The 18,725-nt window shown below is 47.5% G+C and overlaps 4 protein-coding genes across 8 annotated transcripts in view; 2 read left to right on the top strand and 2 right to left on the bottom strand.

Annotated features, from left to right (window-relative positions):
- The window catches only part of SARNP (SAP domain containing ribonucleoprotein), a 38,606-nt gene extending 34,364 nt beyond the window's left edge, over positions 1-4,242 (bottom strand). The window contains exon 1 of one of the 2 annotated variants that reach the window (XM_003772164.3): positions 4,164-4,242. In XM_003772164.3, the coding sequence (XP_003772212.1) occupies positions 4,164-4,199 (36 nt within the window). In that variant the 5' untranslated portion in view covers positions 4,200-4,242. Of the gene's footprint in view, positions 1-1,535; positions 1,615-4,163 lie in introns of those variants that run through there. The other variant, XM_031941223.1, reaches the window with a different exon arrangement.
- Positions 4,243-4,487: 245 nt separating this feature from the next.
- ORMDL2 (ORMDL sphingolipid biosynthesis regulator 2) lies at positions 4,488-6,545 on the top strand. The gene is made up of 4 exons (XM_003772163.4): positions 4,488-4,604; positions 5,190-5,504; positions 5,620-5,771; positions 6,382-6,545. The coding sequence occupies exons 2-4, from the start codon at positions 5,331-5,333 to the stop codon at positions 6,515-6,517; spliced, it is 462 nt and encodes a 153-aa protein (XP_003772211.1). The 5' UTR covers positions 4,488-4,604; positions 5,190-5,330; the 3' UTR covers positions 6,518-6,545.
- Positions 6,546-6,999: 454 nt separating this feature from the next.
- DNAJC14 (DnaJ heat shock protein family (Hsp40) member C14) lies at positions 7,000-12,258 on the bottom strand. The gene is made up of 7 exons (XM_003772161.4): positions 12,120-12,258; positions 10,361-11,812; positions 9,593-9,699; positions 9,188-9,307; positions 8,698-8,858; positions 8,176-8,278; positions 7,000-8,006 (listed from the first exon to the last, which is right to left on the bottom strand). Exons 2-7 carry the CDS (start codon positions 11,753-11,755, stop codon positions 7,781-7,783), a joined length of 2,112 nt encoding a protein of 703 aa, XP_003772209.2. The 5' UTR covers positions 11,756-11,812; positions 12,120-12,258; the 3' UTR covers positions 7,000-7,780.
- A 102-nt stretch (positions 12,259-12,360) lies between these two features.
- Positions 12,361-18,500, top strand: LOC100921186 (transmembrane protein 198). 4 transcript variants are annotated; one of them, XM_031941222.1, is made up of 5 exons: positions 12,361-12,427; positions 15,148-15,378; positions 15,947-16,528; positions 17,072-17,226; positions 17,332-18,500. In XM_031941222.1, exons 2-5 carry the CDS (start codon positions 15,204-15,206, stop codon positions 17,467-17,469), a joined length of 1,050 nt encoding a protein of 349 aa, XP_031797082.1. In that variant the 5' UTR covers positions 12,361-12,427; positions 15,148-15,203; the 3' UTR covers positions 17,470-18,500. The 4 variants fall into 4 exon arrangements, with proteins under 4 accessions (XP_031797082.1, XP_012406934.1, XP_023361049.1 ...); XM_012551480.3 differs by lacking the exon at positions 12,361-12,427 and adding an exon at positions 13,579-13,790 and having other exon boundaries at positions 17,075-17,226; XM_023505281.2 differs by lacking the exon at positions 12,361-12,427 and adding an exon at positions 13,579-13,790.
- Positions 18,501-18,725: the final 225 nt, after the last annotated feature.

Raw genomic sequence — 18,725 nt, 5'->3', positions numbered from 1 at the left:
TATATATATATATATCAAATACTTGGCAAATCTTAAAACATTACATAGATGCCCAGCTATTATTACTAACAAGAAAATGGAAACCATCACACATTGTGGTATATGAACATAATGGGAAAATTGCAGTAAGAAATGATAGGAAAATTTCAAGAAATCAAAACAACTTGTAAGACCTGATTCATCTGTCAATAAAAAGTTGTTATAATAATTTAAAAAAAAAAAAGACCTGATTCAAAGTGAAGAAAACATAACTACAAGATTATATAAAGAATGAATATTAATGTAAAGGAAAATAAGAGTAAAAAAGTAGCTTAATTATGAATTATAATGAACTGTCTTAGAAAACTAATAAACAATGATGGGAACTATTGATGTGGAATACAATATACACTGAAACTGTTATTACTTGCTTCTGTTTTTTGTTACAGGGATTGACTGGCGAGTGGAATGGAGAGATAATAAAGAGACCTGAGGTAATGATTATGATATAAAATACAAAAAAAGGGGAAAAAAGCTTTCAAAATTAAAAAAAAAAAAAACTGACAATAGTTATCGCATATGCAAGTTTTTTCCCTTCTCTGGATTAAACATACCTAGTTCCTTCAAGCAATCATTACATGACAAGGATTCCAGACCTTTCATCAATTTAGCTAATCTAACTACAGACATGTTCTAATTTGAGAGGTGATATGGAATAAGGAGAAAACATTTGACATGAAGTCAGAACAGAATTCATATACTGGATCGGATATTTACTAGTTGTACAACCACAACCAAATCCAATAACACACACTTCAATTTCTTCATCAATAAAATGGAAATAATAATAGTTAACACTAGCTATCTCAATATAATGTTGAGGACATAAACCAGGAAGTATTATATAGACATAAGCTAACAATTGTCCATATCCTTTTAAAATGCAGCATCCTGAAAAGAAAAAAATTTTTTTCAAATAAGTTCACATGTGAACATTTGTTTCCATCAACTATATTACATTTCAAAGACATGTACTTTACCTTGATTTATAAATTCTTTTTTTCTTCCATAACATCTACAGTGTTCCTACATAAGGAGCAATTCATAATTGCTTAAATAATTGTCAAAAGTAGCTCTTAAAATATAAATCTCTGAAAAAGGGCAGAAACCAAGTAAGGAATTTAAATGCCAAAGACATAGTCTTCAGAGCGATCTAAGTATAACCCTCTCATTTTACAGGTGAGGAAACTGAAACCCAGAGAGATTAAGTGATTCATGCCTAAAGTGACACAGGTTAAAAGCATCAAAGGTAGGTTAAGAACCCAAGTCTGACTCCACAGTCAATGCTACTCTAAACATCGGGTGGTTTAAACGAATTCCCACGATATAATTTGGCTTTATTCCTATAGTAATCTGTGTGGCCTCTGACACAAGCTCATCCCAGAAAAACCTAAGGTCAAGTCCTGTTTCTGAAACATAGCGGCTGTGTGACCCTAGGCAAGTCACTTAACTTCCTAGTGCTCTAAGCAATTCTAAGTTGCAGAGGAGATGCCAACCTGCATTAGAAGAGGGAGTTTCCTCATCCAGGAGCTGGGAATGTAGTCAAGACGTTATGAAAGACAAGCCAAGAAGCTGCTAGAATTAATGGAAAACCACTATGACAATGAAATCACAGATCCAGTCCCCATCCCTGTATTTCAATAATCATTTCTCTCTACTACTCAGCTTTCTCTTTTGTCAGTTTATCTGTGGAGGTTGCATTTCTCTATATTTTTTCATAAGTTTAGAGTCAATAGGGATGTTGTCAAAATAAACAATCATTGCAAGAAAGAATAGTAAATAATCAAGAGACCACAGCTCTAGAACCAGAAGCCCCCTCAGAAGCCCATCAAGTCTAGCTCCCTCATTTTACAGAGGAAGAAACTGAGGCCCAGGGAGAGTGTGTATCTTACCCAGAAGGCCCAGGGCTACTAAATCTTTACAGATACAGAAGGCCTCTAAATCCCCAAAGGTCTTCATTTCAGGACTTCCCAATCACAGGCCAAAGGGGAAATCTGAATATTAATATGAAATCTGCATGCCCATTGAAACAGTATCTTTTTTAAAAATGAAAACGAAATAAAAGGGTCTTTAGATCATTCTTTTTCAATTATCTCCTAAAATCAATTCAAGTAGGCTAGTCACTTTTCCCACCCAATCTCAACATCTTATCCCTAAAGAAAACTATATTGACACACATAAATTCCAAAGTTTATTATAAACTTTGTATATTATATATTATATTATATTATATATTTTGTATTATATTATATATTATATAATGGTATATTATATATATTATATACAAGATATATTATATATAAATAATATAACACAATATAATATTATATATTATATAATATTATAAACTTTATATAATAAAGAATAAATCTTTACTATAAAGATAGAAAAATTAAAATGTTGAGCTCCAAACCAGGACTTCTTAACCTTTTTTTTTTTTCCCCTGTCACAGACACTTCAGCAGTCTAGTGAAGCTTATGGACTCCTCAAAATGTTTTATATAAGCGAAGGAAATGCTAACTTTCAATGAAAGATTGGTGAAAAGAGGAAATTTTCCCCCTCAACCAAATGTATGAGCCCTCTAAAATCTACCTACATACCCCACCCCTTGATTAAGAAGCCCCCCTAAATAGCAAATAAAGGCAGGACTATCTCAAGATAAGTAATGAAGCCAAACTCCTTCAGATGTTTTGAGAGGTGAGAGAATATTTCAAAAATTAAAAAGATAGCTGTTTCTAGCTGTTAATCTGGTCTGTGAACTTGTTTTTAAAAGTTTTTCAGATAGCTGTTTTTCAATATAATTGGTTACATCTTATGCATTTGAATACATTACTTTAAAAACTGAATTACAGGCTTCGGCCAAACTGCTAATGGTGTTGATGACAGTCAAAGTTAAGAATTCCTATGGCACAGAAGCAAGCTCCTCTCCTGCTCCTTATCCCTGTGCTTTTAAAGTAGACATCAATGCCTGAAATCAGTCCAAAGGTGAAGGGGAAGTAAAAATGATATGGTATGGAAATGTAAAGCTATTTCAGAGTATATCGAGGAAAACAGACATTTTTTCCCCCAATAAGGTATGTTTAGACTATCAGCATCATTCGATAAGGAGCCAGGTGATGTAGCTTTTGCAAATCTTGTAGAGAACTTAGAATATTATAAAATAAACTCAGTATTTTAGCTTAAGTTAAGCAGCCTGGTTAGCAATTTCAAGTTTCCCAAAGTAAAGTGATTGACCACTATCTGACAGGGGAATTGTGTACCAAATTCTAAATGAATACCTAAAAGCAACCAATATCTCTTTTACCTAAAAGAGGTTTACTTCTTTCTTCCAAGAAAAATATTAAATCTGAGTCAAGCAGTCCACACTACCCAGAGGATAACACTTGCAAAACAAAACAAAACAAGAAAAATTTCTTTAGGAAGGAAAACCTCTCTGTACTCTGGAGAGGTGCCAGTGCTTTCTTAAGGCACTGAAGGTGTGCAGCTTCACCCAAGGCCATCAAGTCCCTAAGGTGAGACGAGGGGATGCTGGGGGTCCCTTATGCCAAGGCTCTTCCACGTTCTAGGATGGACTCAGGTACCATAACATCGCCCAAGTCGTTGGAGGCATCCTTGAGTCGTCCTTGCAAACCGCCCAGACACCCAAACATACGTAGATGCCACTAACCCAAGTTTGCTGAGGATTCCAGGACTCGGCAAAGAGAAAGACTCGGGGAAAGGGGGGGGGGGGGGGGAAAATGCAAGGGAGGTCGGGGCAGAGAGGTAGGAAACAAGAAGCAAGGAGGGTGCTGACGTGCTATCTTCTCCCACGTCCCCGCAAGGAGAGGGACTCGTACACTCTTGACAAGGAGCAGGAGAAAGCCGGGGCGGCAGAAAACAGAAAGGGAGGAACCGTAAGGTGAGGGGCACCCCGAACGGAGAGGAAAGATGGCAGGGGGAACGAACGAGAGGGAGACCAGCATGAGGGGGGAGGAGGAAGGCCCCGGAGAAGAGCAGTCTAACAAGGAAAAGGAGCAGGACAACAGCGAGGGAAGCCCTGGAAGAAGAAATGAGGAGAGGGAGGCACCGGTCACCTCGTAGAGCTCGGCCCCCAGCCATGCCCGGGCCTCTGCCCCTCACGGTACCTTCAGCTTGTGAAGCTCCACCGTCTCCGCCGCCATCTTGTCACCCCCTCCGCCCCCAGTTTGGCCCCCTCCTCCTGCCTCCGCCTTCCGGAGCTCCCGCCGAGACTCAGAGGATCACCACCGCCCAATAGTCGTTGTTTATACTCCCACTCTGCACCATCAGCTTTATTCATTCGTCGATCGCCAGCATGGCTCCTCCCCCTGCGCGAGGGTTTGCCTGCTAAGGGGATTGGAGAAGAATTGGTTCACTTCAGTCAGAGTGACGGGACCGCTGGCTAATCGTAACGCTGAACACCAAAACAAGCGGCCAATGGACCACGGCAGCGCCAGGTCTAGAGGACCAATGAGGGAACAGTTCGAGGGCCCTGCTGCTTCCAGAAAACAGGTGAAGGAAAAGTAGCCAAACTTGAAGCTGGCGGGAGTGGCCCTTGGAGCTGCCAGGTGAGGGGAGTTGCGAGAGAGGGAACAGATCCGAGGGGGAGGAGGACGATCGTGAGGGAGAATTCTGAGGGGCAAGGATGGGGCCCCGGGCTACCGCCGGAGAATTTCTGGAACTCGGGACTCGACTGGGATCGGGCGTGGGCTGCCGGCTGGCCTGCGGGAAGGAGTCTGAATGCCCCTTCCGGGGAGCGCCTCCGGAGCGCTGGCTGCCCTCGCTGACGGACGGCCCAAAACATTCCTAACTTACAGAGATTTGCGGAAATGCTGAAGCGAACGGAAGGCAGCCACGCTGAGGTTGTCGTCCGTGGCAGCCCCGGACGAAGAATAGGAGGATAGAAGGCTCGTTCTCGAGCACTCCTGCTCGCACCTCCCCTCGGACGAGCCTCTTCCGATTCTCTGGTCCAACCCGGAGGACTGGAGAATGCCCTAGAACAGGCGTGCACCTCAACCCCTTTCGCTTCGTCTTCATGCCGCCCCCTCCCCTGCCGGACCCTGTGGGGCTGCTTTCCTTGGGCAAAGTCGTTCCCTTAGGGCTAAAGAAGTTAACTAATTCCTCTCATCCCAGGAAATGTTTATATCTTTCAGGTTTCGGTGTCCCAGAGAGGCGGCTTTTCCGCCTCCTTCCCTTAAGTTCAAGGTTCATTGCAGTCACCAAACCGGTAACTGAAGGAGGCCGACCAAAGAGAAACAAGTTTAGTTGAGTTCCTCACTCACTATTGTGACAGGATGAATGTGGGGGTGGCCCACAGCGAGGTGAACCCCAACACAAGGGTGATGAACAGCCGAGGCATCTGGCTAGCCTACATCATCCTTGTAGGCCTCCTGCATGTAGTTCTACTCAGCATCCCCTTCTTCAGCATCCCCGTAGTCTGGACCTTGACCAATGTCATCCATAACCTGGTGAGCCTCCAACCTAAATCCATTTTCTCTCAAGACTTTTACTTCTTGGGGATTTACCCACCTGCCTCAAATTCATAGTTGAAAAGTTTGTCCTCTACCTTCTCATCCCTCCCAGGTTATGTATGTCTTTCTGCACACTGTGAAGGGGACACCTTTTGAGACCCCCGACCAAGGCAAGGCCCGGCTCCTTACACATTGGGAGCAGATGGACTATGGGCTCCAGTTCACCTCCTCCAGAAAGTTCCTCAGTATTTCTCCCATTGTGCTGTGAGTTCCAAAAGGGTGAGGGAGAAGCTAAGTAGGGTAGGGGGTGGCCTATATACTTTGGTGTTGTCATCAAACAAGCCCCCAAGGGGACAGGTTAAATGGAAGGCACCACTAACTACATGGGATAAAATTTCTATAAACTCATGATCTAACCATGCTGGGAGGGTAGGTGGTATTCAGTTCAATACTGAAAGCTATAAATAGGCTTGCTGCCTCCCTGTGGTGGCAATAGGGATAGGAAGATTTGAGCAAAGTCCAAACCCTTAATTCAGTGATGCAAGACTCTTTAAAGTGTACAACAAATGAAGGTGTAACTGATGTAAAAGGAAGGGGGGTTAACAATCAGAGACAAAGGGACATTTGCAGTATTATAGCTTTGACCCTTCATTTTTCCATTGATCATACATTTTGTTCAGTCTGTAAGCTTCTCTAATCAAGAGAAATGTTCGTGTGACAACAGTTTAGGAGTTAGGATTAGCTGAGGTAGAGTGGTCATTTTAATGAAAGAACAAAAAGTCACCGACTTGGGGGGCAACTTTAGGCATAACAAGAGGTCAGGGCAGCTGAGGCCAGTCTTTTTTTTTAAGTATCATGTTTTCTCTCTCCCTAGCTATCTCCTGGCAAGCTTCTACACCAAATATGATGCTGCTCACTTTATCATCAATACTGCTTCACTACTCAGCGTACTACTACCTAAGTTACCCCAGTTTCATGGTGTCCGTCTCTTTGGAATCAATAAGTACTAAGATTTGACAATGACCACTTAGATGCAGGCTAAGGAAGGACAAAAGACCATCAATACCTGAGGATCAACTGACCTTTTTTGTCAACCCCAGGAAGATACATTTGGGGGCAGTGGAAGGACAACTCCCCTATAAGGGCAGGTTCCTTAAAATCAAGTAAGATGGATAGGGGCTGGGCCCACACTCCTGCCTGGTACTACAGTTTTTCTTTTCCAGATCTTTATATCATTGCTATATATTTCTTTATAACAAGCTATTTTTCAGATGTTAAATTTAGGGTAGTCAGCAATACTTTGTGGGAGGCAAGGGAGGGAGAAAAAAACTGCATTCTTCTTAATCTCAAATTTAAAATAAAATCTTTTCTTATTGTGTTATCATATCCCATGGCTCTTTGAAAATTTTTTTGTCCCCACTCAACAAAGAGATAGTATCAGATTAGTAAGCCTCATCACAACGAGAACAGGATCAGGGAAGTGGGCACACAAAAGAGGTAGGCATAGCTTGCCAGTTGTATTTATAGAAAGGTAAATCCCCTGGCTTTAAATAGATATGTACATATAAATATGAACTTTAAAAAAAAAATCTTTGATTACATAAGGATAGCTGGGGAAAACCCCACTACCACCACCGCCAAACTTGCTTGTTCTGCCTCCTAGATCCACCCAAGGGCATGGGGACTTGAGTCTGCTTTTTTCTTTTCTTTTTTAATTGTCAAATCAGCCATACTTGCAGAAACAACCCTGAGGTTAGGTAGGAACCACAGAATAGAAAGAGGCAGCATTCCCATTCCCTGAATGGTCCTGAGCTTTTTACCCACCCCTGAAAGTGAGGGCTAATTGCCTCCTCTGCTTTATCTCCCAATGTGGATGGTAGAGGAGAGGGTCCAAACCGATACGAAATGAATTATCACCCCGGCCTTTAGAAAGAGGGACAATGTAAAAGCCCTCCAAATCCTAGAGAGCTCTGTCCCCCACAAATTATTCATCAACCTCAATCTTAGCCATAGTCTAGGCAAGGGCCCTTCCTGCCAACCACCCCACTATTTCTTTGGTATTGTCATCAAACAAGATTCAGTTCTTAGTTCCCAGAGTGGTGATTCAGTGGCTTCCCACAAGTCACTGAGTGAACAGTTAATGCTTGGAACTTTTTAAATATTCAAAATTTTAAAAAACAAAACAAAACAAATTCCATCCTATGCTGTACACAGCCCTTATGACTCCCTGACACTAAGGCTGGGTAAGGTGGAGAAAAGGAAGAGACAGGGCATCAGCGCTGGAAGGGCCTCCTGACTTTTTTCCGACGCTTCGGTTTGGCTTCTGAACTTTTGGGTGCTGTGGAGTTGTCTGGCCTTGATGATGGAGTAGCCCCAGGGCCACGTTGGGAAGCTGCAAAGAAATTTCCATTGGGCATTTGGCCTGGGGGAACCTGAAAGATTCGACTGAAGAAATCCTGAAGGTCAGCAACTGAAGCAGGAGGGGCATCTGGAGTGGCTCTACAGGAAAATTAAATATTGTGGTGAGATGAACACTCTTAAAAATACATGGATATTTTACTTATTAAGAAAAGGTATTAAATCAGTGTATCTTGATGCACTACGATATTAAACAATTCTGTAAAGTCAGTTCTCTGAAACAACAGACAGGGGAAAAAACACTACTCACCTCTGTCGCCCACCAGGACCAGGAATCCGGGACCCAAATGAGATGTGATAGGGGACTCTGTGGGTATCTGGAGAGATCCCCACTCGCTGGCACCCAGCCCATTCTGCAAACATGGGAGGGAATCAGATCAAATGGGAGGACTTAAAACAACCCAAATCAAAATCCTAGCTCCATCCTATGTAAGCATATGTCCAAGCCCTTCCCAAGACAGTTGTCTAGTCAAATGATCAGGCATGTCCAACTCTTCATGATTCCATTGTAAGTTTTCTTGGCAGAGTACTATAATAGTCTGCCATTTCCTTTTTCAGCTCATTTTACAGATGAAGAAACTAAGGCAAGTAGGATTAAGTAACTTGCCCCAGGTGACACTCTATACCTACTGCACCCCTCTCCAACTGCCCTCCCAAGACTAGTTTCCATGTTATCTACGATAGTACTGTATACTATGTTAATGTAGACAACTAAACATTCTGATCTTTCTGTTACTCATATTCTATCCCCTGAAGTAAAGTTGAAGTATACCTGTGATGTCATATACTTTTCCATCCATCATGGCAAAATAAGTGATTTTGAGACCCAACATGCTTGACTCTGCCCAGAAGTCACCTTCCTCAGCAGAATGCATTTTATTGCACTCAGCACAGTATCGAGCATTCTGAGACTCTCGATCCATTTCAAACCTCCTGTCATCCAACACAAAAACCCCCACGTTAACCCTGAGTGTAGCCAAGGCATATTTTGACTTTAACAATTTACTTGTTACAATGATACCAATCATTAGACATATCCAGGAGCCACATTCCTTTCTAATTAATAATTTACTCTTCTTCCTTTACTTAAGTCAAATCACATCCCTCAACCCCAAGGTCTTTTTTATTCTTTGGTTCACAACCAAACTCCAAATCCTTACAAAAAGCCATAAAAAGCTTTAAAGGGAAAGCCTCAACACTGTCCTATCTCTAAGCTATACTGCCCTTCTATCTCTGACATTTCCCCCATTCACGTTTCTCACCTGTGCTTTCCTTGACACTGGCTGCACATCATAGTATTCATGGCCTCTTTGAGTTCATCCTGTAGCTTGGACAGAAATTCATTCACTGACCTGCTCAGCTCACTCTCTGCCATTCGCTTCCTGGGGTAAAAAAAGAGGTATGGTACAGCCTTAGGGCACTCCCAGAAAAAAACAAGAAAATCCCTAAATCATCTTTTGATCTCAGTAATCCAACTTTAAAATAAAGAGATTAAACTAGATGGCCTCTGGGATCCCTTCCAGGACTAGATGTACCATACTTCTCTTTAACCAGCAACAGAAGTCAAGGAACAGCCTACTCTCCTCAGTCACAGGGCCCTCTCTGCCTCTGACACATTCCACCCTCATATAGCAAATTTTTTTTTTTTTTTTTTTCCCATTTCTCACATCTCATATTCTTTCCGTCTCTCAGGATTACTGACAATATCCCAGGCAGCCCTCAACACTTTGAAGGCCTCCTCAGCCCTGGGGTGGTGGTTCTTGTCAGGATGAACCTACAAAGTAAAAGGGTGAAAAATCAAATTCCTGTTTCAAAGCCAAAATGATTCCATGACTAAAGTTGGGAAAACCACATATACTAAAACACTTCCCAAAGATGTGACAACTCTAGTTCGTCTATCTAATCCTCTCTCATAACTCAAGATGAATGGAGAATACTCATGCCTAGATCTGCTTCCTAAACTCTCTTTGACTAATTTTTCATTCCCTCCCTATAGAACAAGCAAAATATTGACCATCTTCCTCCGTTTCACACCTCCTTTACAAAATTCCTATTTACCTATTCTTCAACTTCCTCTTCTTTAAGCTCAATCCTTTTTGCACTTCCCCTTTTCTCAAAGTTTTCCCATTGATTGTTATTCCAAATTAATTTCACATCTCAATGAAAATGAAATACCAATAGACTAAATTTCCAAGTACTGAAGTCTCCCTTGCTTGATCACCCAGGTCACTGGCAATGTGGCTGAATGACTCCATAAAAACTAGTAAAACAAGACAAGAAACCAAACCACCCACTGGAGCAATAATGACGAGTTACCAAGAATTAAACTGCGCTCCCCCCTCAACTTTCTGCCTTGAAATTACATATACTCATCCCATTTTCTCTACCCAGGAGAAAACGACTAAAATGGGGCAGGGAACAAGAGAATTACTTACCATCACTGCCAGCTGCCTATATGCCTTCTTCAGTTCCATATCTGATGCTGTGGCTTCTACCCCTAGAACCTGGAAGGGGTTTAGTTCATCTTCTGGGATCCCAGCCATAGCCAAGAGCCGAGACACCTCCTCTCCAGGTTGGCAGTATCGCCCACTAGATGCTGGCCCATCCCCTTGCCTGTTGATCCTCTGCTTGACCCAAGGAATCTCCAGCCAACCCCTCTGCACCAGCCCCACCAACTGTTGCCATGTCCTGCTTTCTTTGAGGTAAGTCCAACATCGGTGCACAGCAGGTGAATCCAGCCTGGAGATAAGCCAGGTGGCCTGAGCCCGCCAACCCAATCGATCTCCCATACACACTAAGACTCGCCAGCTCAGCTGAAGACAGCCCAACAGCAAGGCCAGAACCAATAGTAGCACAGCACACAGGAGACGGAGCAGGTGGGAAAAAAGCCCTGCCCCACAGCAAAGTCCCCGGCACAGACACAGGAACCCCAACTGAGCCCAGCTCCCCAACTGCCCCACCCAGCTTCCCACCCATACTCGAAGCAGATCTAGATCACTGCCTCTCAACTGTCCACAAGAATAGATAAGGTGCCCACCAGTTTCCACATACTCCCCCACCAACACCAACAATTCAATTAGCCACCAGAACCCTCTCTGCCCCAGTCGGTACAGTTCCTCTGACCCCCACACCACCAAATACCGACGCCGGTCTGCCTGGCTCCGTTTCCGGCCAGGCCGGTGTCGACCAGAGGCCCGGGGGTCTCTTCGACCACTCTCCCTAGGCTCCTCTTTGGTTGGCATACGATGCCGCTTTCTCCTGGGTGGAGGCTTTTTCCCACTGGACGCAGGAGAAGGGTCACTGGGAACTCGGGAGGACCCTTCCTCCTCATCTTCATCTTCTCCCAGGGCTGGGGGGGTACAGCAGGTGCAAAAGTTACTAAATGAACCATCTCCTCCCTCAGAGAAAGGCCCCTCAGGGACACTGGGAGCTCCCTGACAATTACAGACCGATGGTACAGGTGGGATGGAAGAGTCCCTGTCCTCCAGATCCCCAGCCCCATTGTCCCTTGAAAGCTCCTTGTCCACTCCCGTTTCCTCTTCTGAAGACGCTTCAGTCTGATCAAGGTCTTCTCCCTCCCCAGGGGGTCCTGGGTCCCCTGGAGTGCCTTGGCTTGGATCCGATTGGCGGGTGGGGCTCTCGGGGGGCGAATTTGTGTCACGAGGATGTCTTGTAAGGCAATAGGTACCATTGGGTGCAGCCTCCACCGAGCCCCCAAATCCTGAGAATGAAAGTTTGTCGGGGCCCACAGTGGGCCCTGAAGTCCAAACTGAAGAGCCACTGTGGGGTGCCCTGTATAACTTCCTTTCCCCGGGGTGCTGCTGGGCCATGACCCCGGGGCTTCCTGAAGGAATTTAGGTCACAGCCATCATGATGACTTCAGGTGCCTGCAACAAAAGGGAGGCGTCAAATTGGGAAGCTTCTCCCTGCTCCCGGCTCAAAGAGCAGGAGCCGCGAGCGTCTCCTCCGTCCCCCATCACGAAGCCCTCCGGCAAACCGGGGGAGCAGAGCCTCACACCGCGCGGAAGGAGAGAAATCCGCCAAGGGGAAGCGCTCCTAACGGGAGAGGGAGAGGAGACAGGGGAGCCGCGGGAAGAGAAGGGAGGGGTGGGGCGGGGCCCGAGGGGTTGGAGGAAGGCGCCCCCGGACCCGAGGCTGGGTCTGACGCGGGGGTTAAAGCGAAGAGAGACAAACCAGGCAGCGGCGGTAACGCCCTCCTTCCTGCGAGGTCCGGAGCCCGGGGGAGCTACGAGAGCCGCTCCCCCGGCTCGGCCTCCCGCTCACGCTCCGCTTCCGCCTTCCGTCCCCGCTGCTGCCGACCTCCGCAGACTTTCACTTCCGGGGTCGGCAGGGAAGGGAGGAGCAACAGCGGTTGGTCTGGGGCACGCGCGAGTCCGATCCAGCGAGAGGCAGTTCGTGCCGGCAAGAAGCCCCACCCCTTAAAGGGCCCGTGTCCGCCCGAGCTGCAATCTGGAATTTAGAGCGCAGTACGGCCCTGGAAGGTAGGGGGGGAAGGGGGCGGGCGCTACAGGCAACTGTGGAACGGGAGAGCTGCGATTTCCGAATCTCCGAAGAGACTGAAAGGCTCAGCCAGAGCCCCGCCCCCCTGCCTCAGTTTCCCCTCGGGATCAGGAGGAGGGGAATCCCGCCCTGCTCATTTTCTCCCATTCCCCGCCCCCAGGCCGCAGCCTGGGAGAAGCTGGCTTCTTTGTGTCCCACGGAGACCGGGCGGAGAGGAGGCTACCCCCGGCCCACCCTCTGCCGGCCTCCCTCCCCCGCAGCTCTCCCCAGCGCCTGCCCAGGCCGGGCCGGTGTGATGGGGCGGGGGAGAGCTGCGAGTCGAGCTGGGCTGCCCAGCGTGGCCCCGGCTCCCGCTCCGGCTCTGGCCGCCACCGTCCGCCCCGGTTCCCTCCCGACGAGAAGGCAGGGGTCGGAAGGCCAGAGGACGCGCGGAGCGGCTGCGGGAGGTCAGCGCGCGAGCCCGGAGGCTGGGGACCCCGGAGGCTGGGGACCCCGGAGGCTGGGAAGCCTGGAGGCTGGGGACCCCGGAGGCTGGGGACCCCGGAGGCTGGGGACCCCGGAGGCTGGGGACCCCGGAGGCTGGGGACCCCGGAGGCTGGGAAGCCCGGCTTTGCATCTGGTTTGCATAAGTGCGAGTCTGACCCGGAGGCTGAGACCCTCTGGACCCCGCGGAAAGGAAGACCTCCCGCCCTTCTCCCCCTAACGAAATTTCCTTCCCCAGTCTGAGTCTTTCTCCCAAGAGCTTCCAGATACCCCAGTCTCCGCCTCACTCCCTGTCGGCGCCCCGAACCCTTGACTACTGCCCGGGGTCCAGGAGGCCGACCCCTTTTCTCCAGGAGACAATACTCCAATTCTCTGGGAAGTGGAAGGAACCAAACCGGAGTTGGGGGGCGCTGGGACCCCGGTGGAGAGTTCGGGGGGTGCGGAAGCAAAGGAGTAGCCCTCAGAGTGTGTGGAGTCCCTTGCCCAAGAGCGTCGACTTGCCCTCCTCTCCAAATACTTCCCGCACAAGTTTTCGGGTCTCCAGACGCCAGCTAGCGGAGCGAGCTCCCTGTTTTACGCCCCCCCCCCCGGAGGTGGGGTTGGCTGGGCCCGCCCCGTGATGTCACCCCCCCTTACACGCACTCCATCCCCCTCCCCCACCGCAGTTCCCAGTTTCCTTCCTCCCTCCCCCCTCCCCCCAGCTGGTTGCATTGAGTTCCCTGGGCTTGGACTGCACTGTTAGCAAGAGTTTTGAATGCTACCAAAGGAACTCCTTCCCCCACCGTCCACCACCCATGGTCGTCCCCCGAGCCGAGATGCCACTGGGAGTCTAGGAAAGTGTCCCCAGGTCCAAGCAGGGTGGTGAGTAATTGCTGCCCCACTTCCCATCCTGTCCTAGGATGGAAGCCCCAGACATCAGAAGGGGGATGGGGTGGGAAGTCAGGAGATGGAGGCTCCGATTTCTGCAGCTGGCTGAGAACTTGGACAACCAAATGCAAGGAAGGAATACATTCTTCCCAGACCCAGCGCCCCCAGATGCAAACCCGTTCTAAACTCTCCCTATTCAAGGCACTCGTTAGTTCTATCAACTTGTACAATGTACTGGCAAAGGGGGGAGAACGGGAAGAATGCCATCCTGAGTTGGTCAAAGGGGATTTATGCTAAGACATGGAGTGCCAGTGGGCAGAGTGCCCATTCAGACAGGAACAAGAAGGAAGAGGGATCTTAGAGCAACGGCACTGTTCTCTCCAACAACTCTCTCCCAGGATCTGATCCTAGACAAGGCTCCAAAAAGCTGTAAGGTCTGTAGTTCTCCTGCAGTCAGACTTTCTATGTCCTTGTTTCTTTCTCTGGGTCTCCAGAGTGTGTGTGTGTGTGTGTGTGTGTGTGTGTGTGTGTCCCTCCTCTCTCTCCCTCTCCCTCTCCTCCCTCTCTCCCTTCCTCCCTCCCTCCTCCCCACCCCCCTCTCTCTCCCCCTCTCTGTCATCACTTTTTTTCCTTTATTAACTTTTTTCTCTTTATTCAGCTGCTGTGGAGATGCTTAGGACCTCCCCCCATCACCACCATGAATCATTTTTCTTTACTCTTCCTCCATTAACCTCCAACCTTTTTATACTGTGCAGAGTTAGGGGTTTAGCACAGATTGGATCTTTCTTCCAGAACTTGCTTCTGGAAGCCCTAATCAAAGCTAATTAAAAAAAAACAAAAAACAAAAAAAAAAAAAAAACTCCTCTACAACCAGCATTCCTGACCCTTGAATTCCTGTTTCCATCCCACCCCATCCCCAAGAAAGACCTGAAGTCCAATTTTATCCCAACATCCATCAATCCCTCCCAAATTATCCAGAGCTTGCTTAATAGGACCATAAGATCCAGTTCATTCCCATCAATTTACATATGAGTTTACTAAATCTCACAGAAGTTGTGATCAAGGTTACCACAGGATTTTGTTTCACTGTTGCAAAACAATTCAAATCCAGAATCTCCGATTCCAAATCTAATGCTAATTTATACCACACTGCCTACTCATGATATTTTTCACTCTATTCATTAGAATATTCCCAGCAGATTTAGGCGTCTCCATCCCAGCAAAGATGGGCATCCCCATTCCAGATAACTGGGTTGAAGAGTTAAACTATCGAGACATCCCTCAGGGCCCTCTGAGTTGCCAAGAAGGCCACTCAAGGGTTTCTCTGAGCAGATCCTGCTTCTCCTTACAGGTTGCCCAACCCCCTCAAACTTTTGTGAATAAAGAGAAGAGCTGATCACCTTGGCCATGGATCAAGCTCCACCCTCCTTGACTGTGACTTCAGACCCCAGACTCTTTAATCAGCAACTCCCAGAGCCTCCAGAACCACAATGTGTCTTAGAGCCTCAAGACAACCCCGAGCTGGGTCCTGCGCTGGCCTGTGCTCTCTGCTGTTTCTTTGGAGTCATCTACTGCTGCTTTGGTGAGGAAAATAGAGACAAAGACAAAGCTACATCCTGGGCGGGAGCTGCCACAATCTGCTGGCCTCTCAACATTGATATCTTTCTCTTTCAGTACCACACTAATGTATGACACTAATATAGTAATCACAACTCATAACATCTTCTCTTCTCCACTTTTCTGCTTCACTAACAGCTTTCTTCTGCCTTTCCCAATATTTCCCGTCCTTCTGGCTGTTGTCCATCTGCACAGCATCCTCTCTTTGCTTATCACTGTTCCCCACTAAACTGAATTCTCTGTCTTCTAAGGAAGAGTGCCCTCTTTATTCACCCTTTATGCCCACTCCCCTCAGCAAGGCTTCCATCCCATTATTTGCCTTTTCTACCTAGTTCCTGAGTCTGTCAATACTCTCTTCTGCCTCCCACCCCATGCCTCCAAGTTTTGCACATTGCCTCCTGCTTGCAGCACCTGTCCCTGCCGTACTTCCCATTCCTTCCTGATGTTATCCTTCTCTGGCTTCTCCCTGCCTTGGCTCAAGCTCCTAGTGCCCAACCCCTTGGCTCCCGCCCTTATATCTGGTGTCCCCCCAGGCTACCGATGCTTCAAGGCAGTGATGTTCCTGTCCGGGCTGCTCTCTGGAGCCTTGGTAATCTTCTTGTTGTGCCACAAGGAGCGAGTGCTGGAGACACAATTGAGCCTGGAGGTGAGCGCGGGCATCGCGCTGGGCATTGGCCTCCTCTGTGGGCTGGTCACCATGCTGGTCCGAAGCGTGGGGCTTTTCCTGACAGGCCTCCTGCTGGGCCTGACCCTAGGGGCAGGTGCCCTCCTGGGCACTGAGCCCATCTACCAACCACCCTCAGCTTGGGTGCCAACAGGGGGCCTGGTGGGACTGGCACTTCTAGGTGCCCTGCTTACCCTCCGCTGGCCCCGACCTTTCACCGTGTTAGGCACAGCCCTCCTGGGAGCGGCTGTACTGGTGGGCTGTGCTGACTACTTCCTGGAAGGGCTGGCACTAGGTGGGCGTCTGGGTCAGCGGCTTCAGGCGTTGCCTGCCCTGCCCCCCCTCTGCTGGTACAGTTGGGCCCTGCTGGGTGCCTGGCCTGCCCTGGGGGCACTTGGGGCCCTTGCTCAGTGGAGACTCACAGCCGAGGAACACAGAGGCCATGATGATGGTAAGTTAGACTCTTGATACTGACACTATCTCTTTCCCCATTCTTTTCTGCTTCCCTATTCCTGACCTCAAATGCCTAGTTTGGGGAGAGGGAGGAAATAAATACATACATTTGGGAAGGATGCATGGGACTATCTGACCTGATGAAGGTAGCTTCCAAAGGTCATCAGGGGACAAAATGAAGAGTATTACTGCCGCATAGCAGTGAGAGTAAGAGTGTAGAATTTGCTAGGATAGAAGTCCTAAGGGTTAGTTAGGACTTTAGAAAAGAGGAATAGGGAAAGTTATCATTATTAGGGGATTATCCTATATGAAAAGATTTTATAGGAAGTAAAGGAAGATTAAAGAAAGAACAGAAGGAGAAATCTAAAAGGAAAGAAATCTCTGAGGAAAGTTGACGGGTAGTTCATCCTGGGACTAACTGAAGTATGTAGGTTAAATGGATATTTAACCTAAGTAAAATGAGAATCTCCCTGAAGTGCTGGAGATTGGCTTTGGAATGGATTTTGAAAAGGTCCCAACTTAGTCCCTATTTCTTCCAAAGCAGTATTGAGTCATCGACTAAAGGGCCTCCAGCTTCTTAGGATCCGCCAGCAGGAGGCCAAGTGGCAGCAGAATTCTGGGGCAACAGCCAGTGAGGGCAGCTACCGTCGACAGGTCCCACACCGAGCCCGGAGCCCAGCTGACAGCCTGGCACCCGTAAGTGGCAGAGAAGGTGGGAGGAGAAAATAGGAAGAGCCAGGTCCTCTGACCTTGGCCCTTCTCTCCCTTCCCCACTTCTTCCTGGTGTTACTTACCCTACAGAGCTATCTTCAGAGTCTCCGGGATCGACAGCTGGGGCCAAGCACTGTGGGTACTCCCCATCATGCCATCCTGGACATAGACTCTGACTGTGGTTCCACCGTGCCCCTCACCATACCCACTCGCTCCAACCAAACCTGAGCCTGTATATATACACACGCACACACACACACATTCACCCTACACTTGTGCCTTAGAGAGAAGGTTCAGAGCACCAGGTGGTCAATGCTTGGGCAAAAGAGGTAGAGTTTTCCAATGATAAACATATATGGAAATGCATATTTCCTCTGGGGGTGGAGGGAGAGGACATGAAATGTAGTCTGGCCCAACCCTGAAGGAGAATGTGCCAGGGTGGAGCTGGGGACAGCTGAAGGGAGATTGAAGGAGAAAGGGGGTGGAAGAACCAAATTTTCACCTCTGCTCAAACTATAGAGATGGTCCTGGAATTCCTGGAATTCTCTGTCCCCCCTAAAACTCAATATTACTGCCCAGCCAACCATGACCCCAACCCTGGAAGGACCTTTCTCCCTTCTACAACATAACTTCCTTTTGTACCACCCAAATTCTGTGCCTCAAAATGGGAATATGGGGTAAAAGTTTTTGAAGATCCTATGAAAAATCAGGGAATCTCTAAAGACAAATATAACTCCTTTCTGAGAAGAAAGGGAAGGGAAGGATCCCTTTTGGCTCTCCTTGACTCCTCAAATCTCAGGCTAATGAAGGAAGTGGGTTATAACACTCAATATTCTTTTCTCCCCCACACTTCCAGTGCCTGAGCCCCATTCCTACCTCATTTGGGGGCTCTGTCCTCCCTGGTGCTTCCTCCTTTGCCTCCTCTCCTGCTTGTATATGCTGGGTCAGAGTCCACTTTAGACTCTGCCCCTTGCTGGCTCCTTTCAGTGAAGAGAAGGAGGCAACTCTGGGGAGAGCTGCAGGAAGTATAAGAGTGGCAAAATGGGAGACTGACAGATGCCAGCAGCCTCTCAGCCCTGTAGGACACTAACATGCTAACTGCACCTCCACTCCAGCCACTAACCCTGTCCTAACATTTTCAGTCTGTTCTAGTGTCCATAAACTTCCCCCCATGATGTAAAGGAACACAAATGGATACCAGGGCAGAGGGAGGGGAGAGATATTGATGGTATGTAAATAAAATGACATTGAAGATTGAACCAGGTGCTCCAGACTTTCCCTATTTCCTCTTTTTTTTCTTAGATGGAATTATTTCAATCTAATTCAACAAAGATTTACTAAATGTCAGTTAGGTACAAGGCACTGCTCTAAAGGAAAAACAATTGCTACTTAGAAATATGAGGTTTTATTTGTGTAAGGAATTCCTTCTACTAATGCAGATAAGCAGCCCACCTATTGAAAGTCAAGAATCCCCTGGGCGATTC

The sequence above is a fragment of the Sarcophilus harrisii genome, chromosome 5 (genome assembly GCF_902635505.1).
Source record: "Sarcophilus harrisii chromosome 5, mSarHar1.11, whole genome shotgun sequence".
Lineage (NCBI taxonomy): Eukaryota > Metazoa > Chordata > Mammalia > Dasyuromorphia > Dasyuridae > Sarcophilus > Sarcophilus harrisii.
The sequence above is the reverse complement of the archived record's forward strand: the minus strand, read 5'-3'. Positions and strand labels throughout refer to the sequence as shown.

Coding starts and splice junctions, on each gene's coding strand:
- ORMDL2 (XM_003772163.4), top strand. CDS start 5,331: ATGAATGTGGGGGTGGCCCACAGCGAGGTGAACCCCAACACAAGGGTG. Junction 5,505..5,619: donor CCAATGTCATCCATAACCTG/GTGAGCCTCCAA, acceptor CATCCCTCCCAG/GTTATGTATGTCTTTCTGCA. Junction 5,772..6,381: donor AGTATTTCTCCCATTGTGCT/GTGAGTTCCAAA, acceptor CTCTCTCCCTAG/CTATCTCCTGGCAAGCTTCT.
- DNAJC14 (XM_003772161.4), bottom strand. CDS start 11,755: ATGGCCCAGCAGCACCCCGGGGAAAGGAAGTTATACAGGGCACCCCAC. Junction 9,308..9,592: donor AGACGGAAAGAATATGAGAT/GTGAGAAATGGG, acceptor TTTTTACCCCAG/GAAGCGAATGGCAGAGAGTG. Junction 8,007..8,175: donor GGTCCTGGTGGGCGACAGAG/GTGAGTAGTGTT, acceptor ATTTTCCTGTAG/AGCCACTCCAGATGCCCCTC.
- LOC100921186 (XM_031941222.1), top strand. CDS start 15,204: ATGGATCAAGCTCCACCCTCCTTGACTGTGACTTCAGACCCCAGACTC. Junction 15,379..15,946: donor AGTCATCTACTGCTGCTTTG/GTGAGGAAAATA, acceptor GTGTCCCCCCAG/GCTACCGATGCTTCAAGGCA. Junction 16,529..17,071: donor ACACAGAGGCCATGATGATG/GTAAGTTAGACT, acceptor TTTCTTCCAAAG/CAGTATTGAGTCATCGACTA.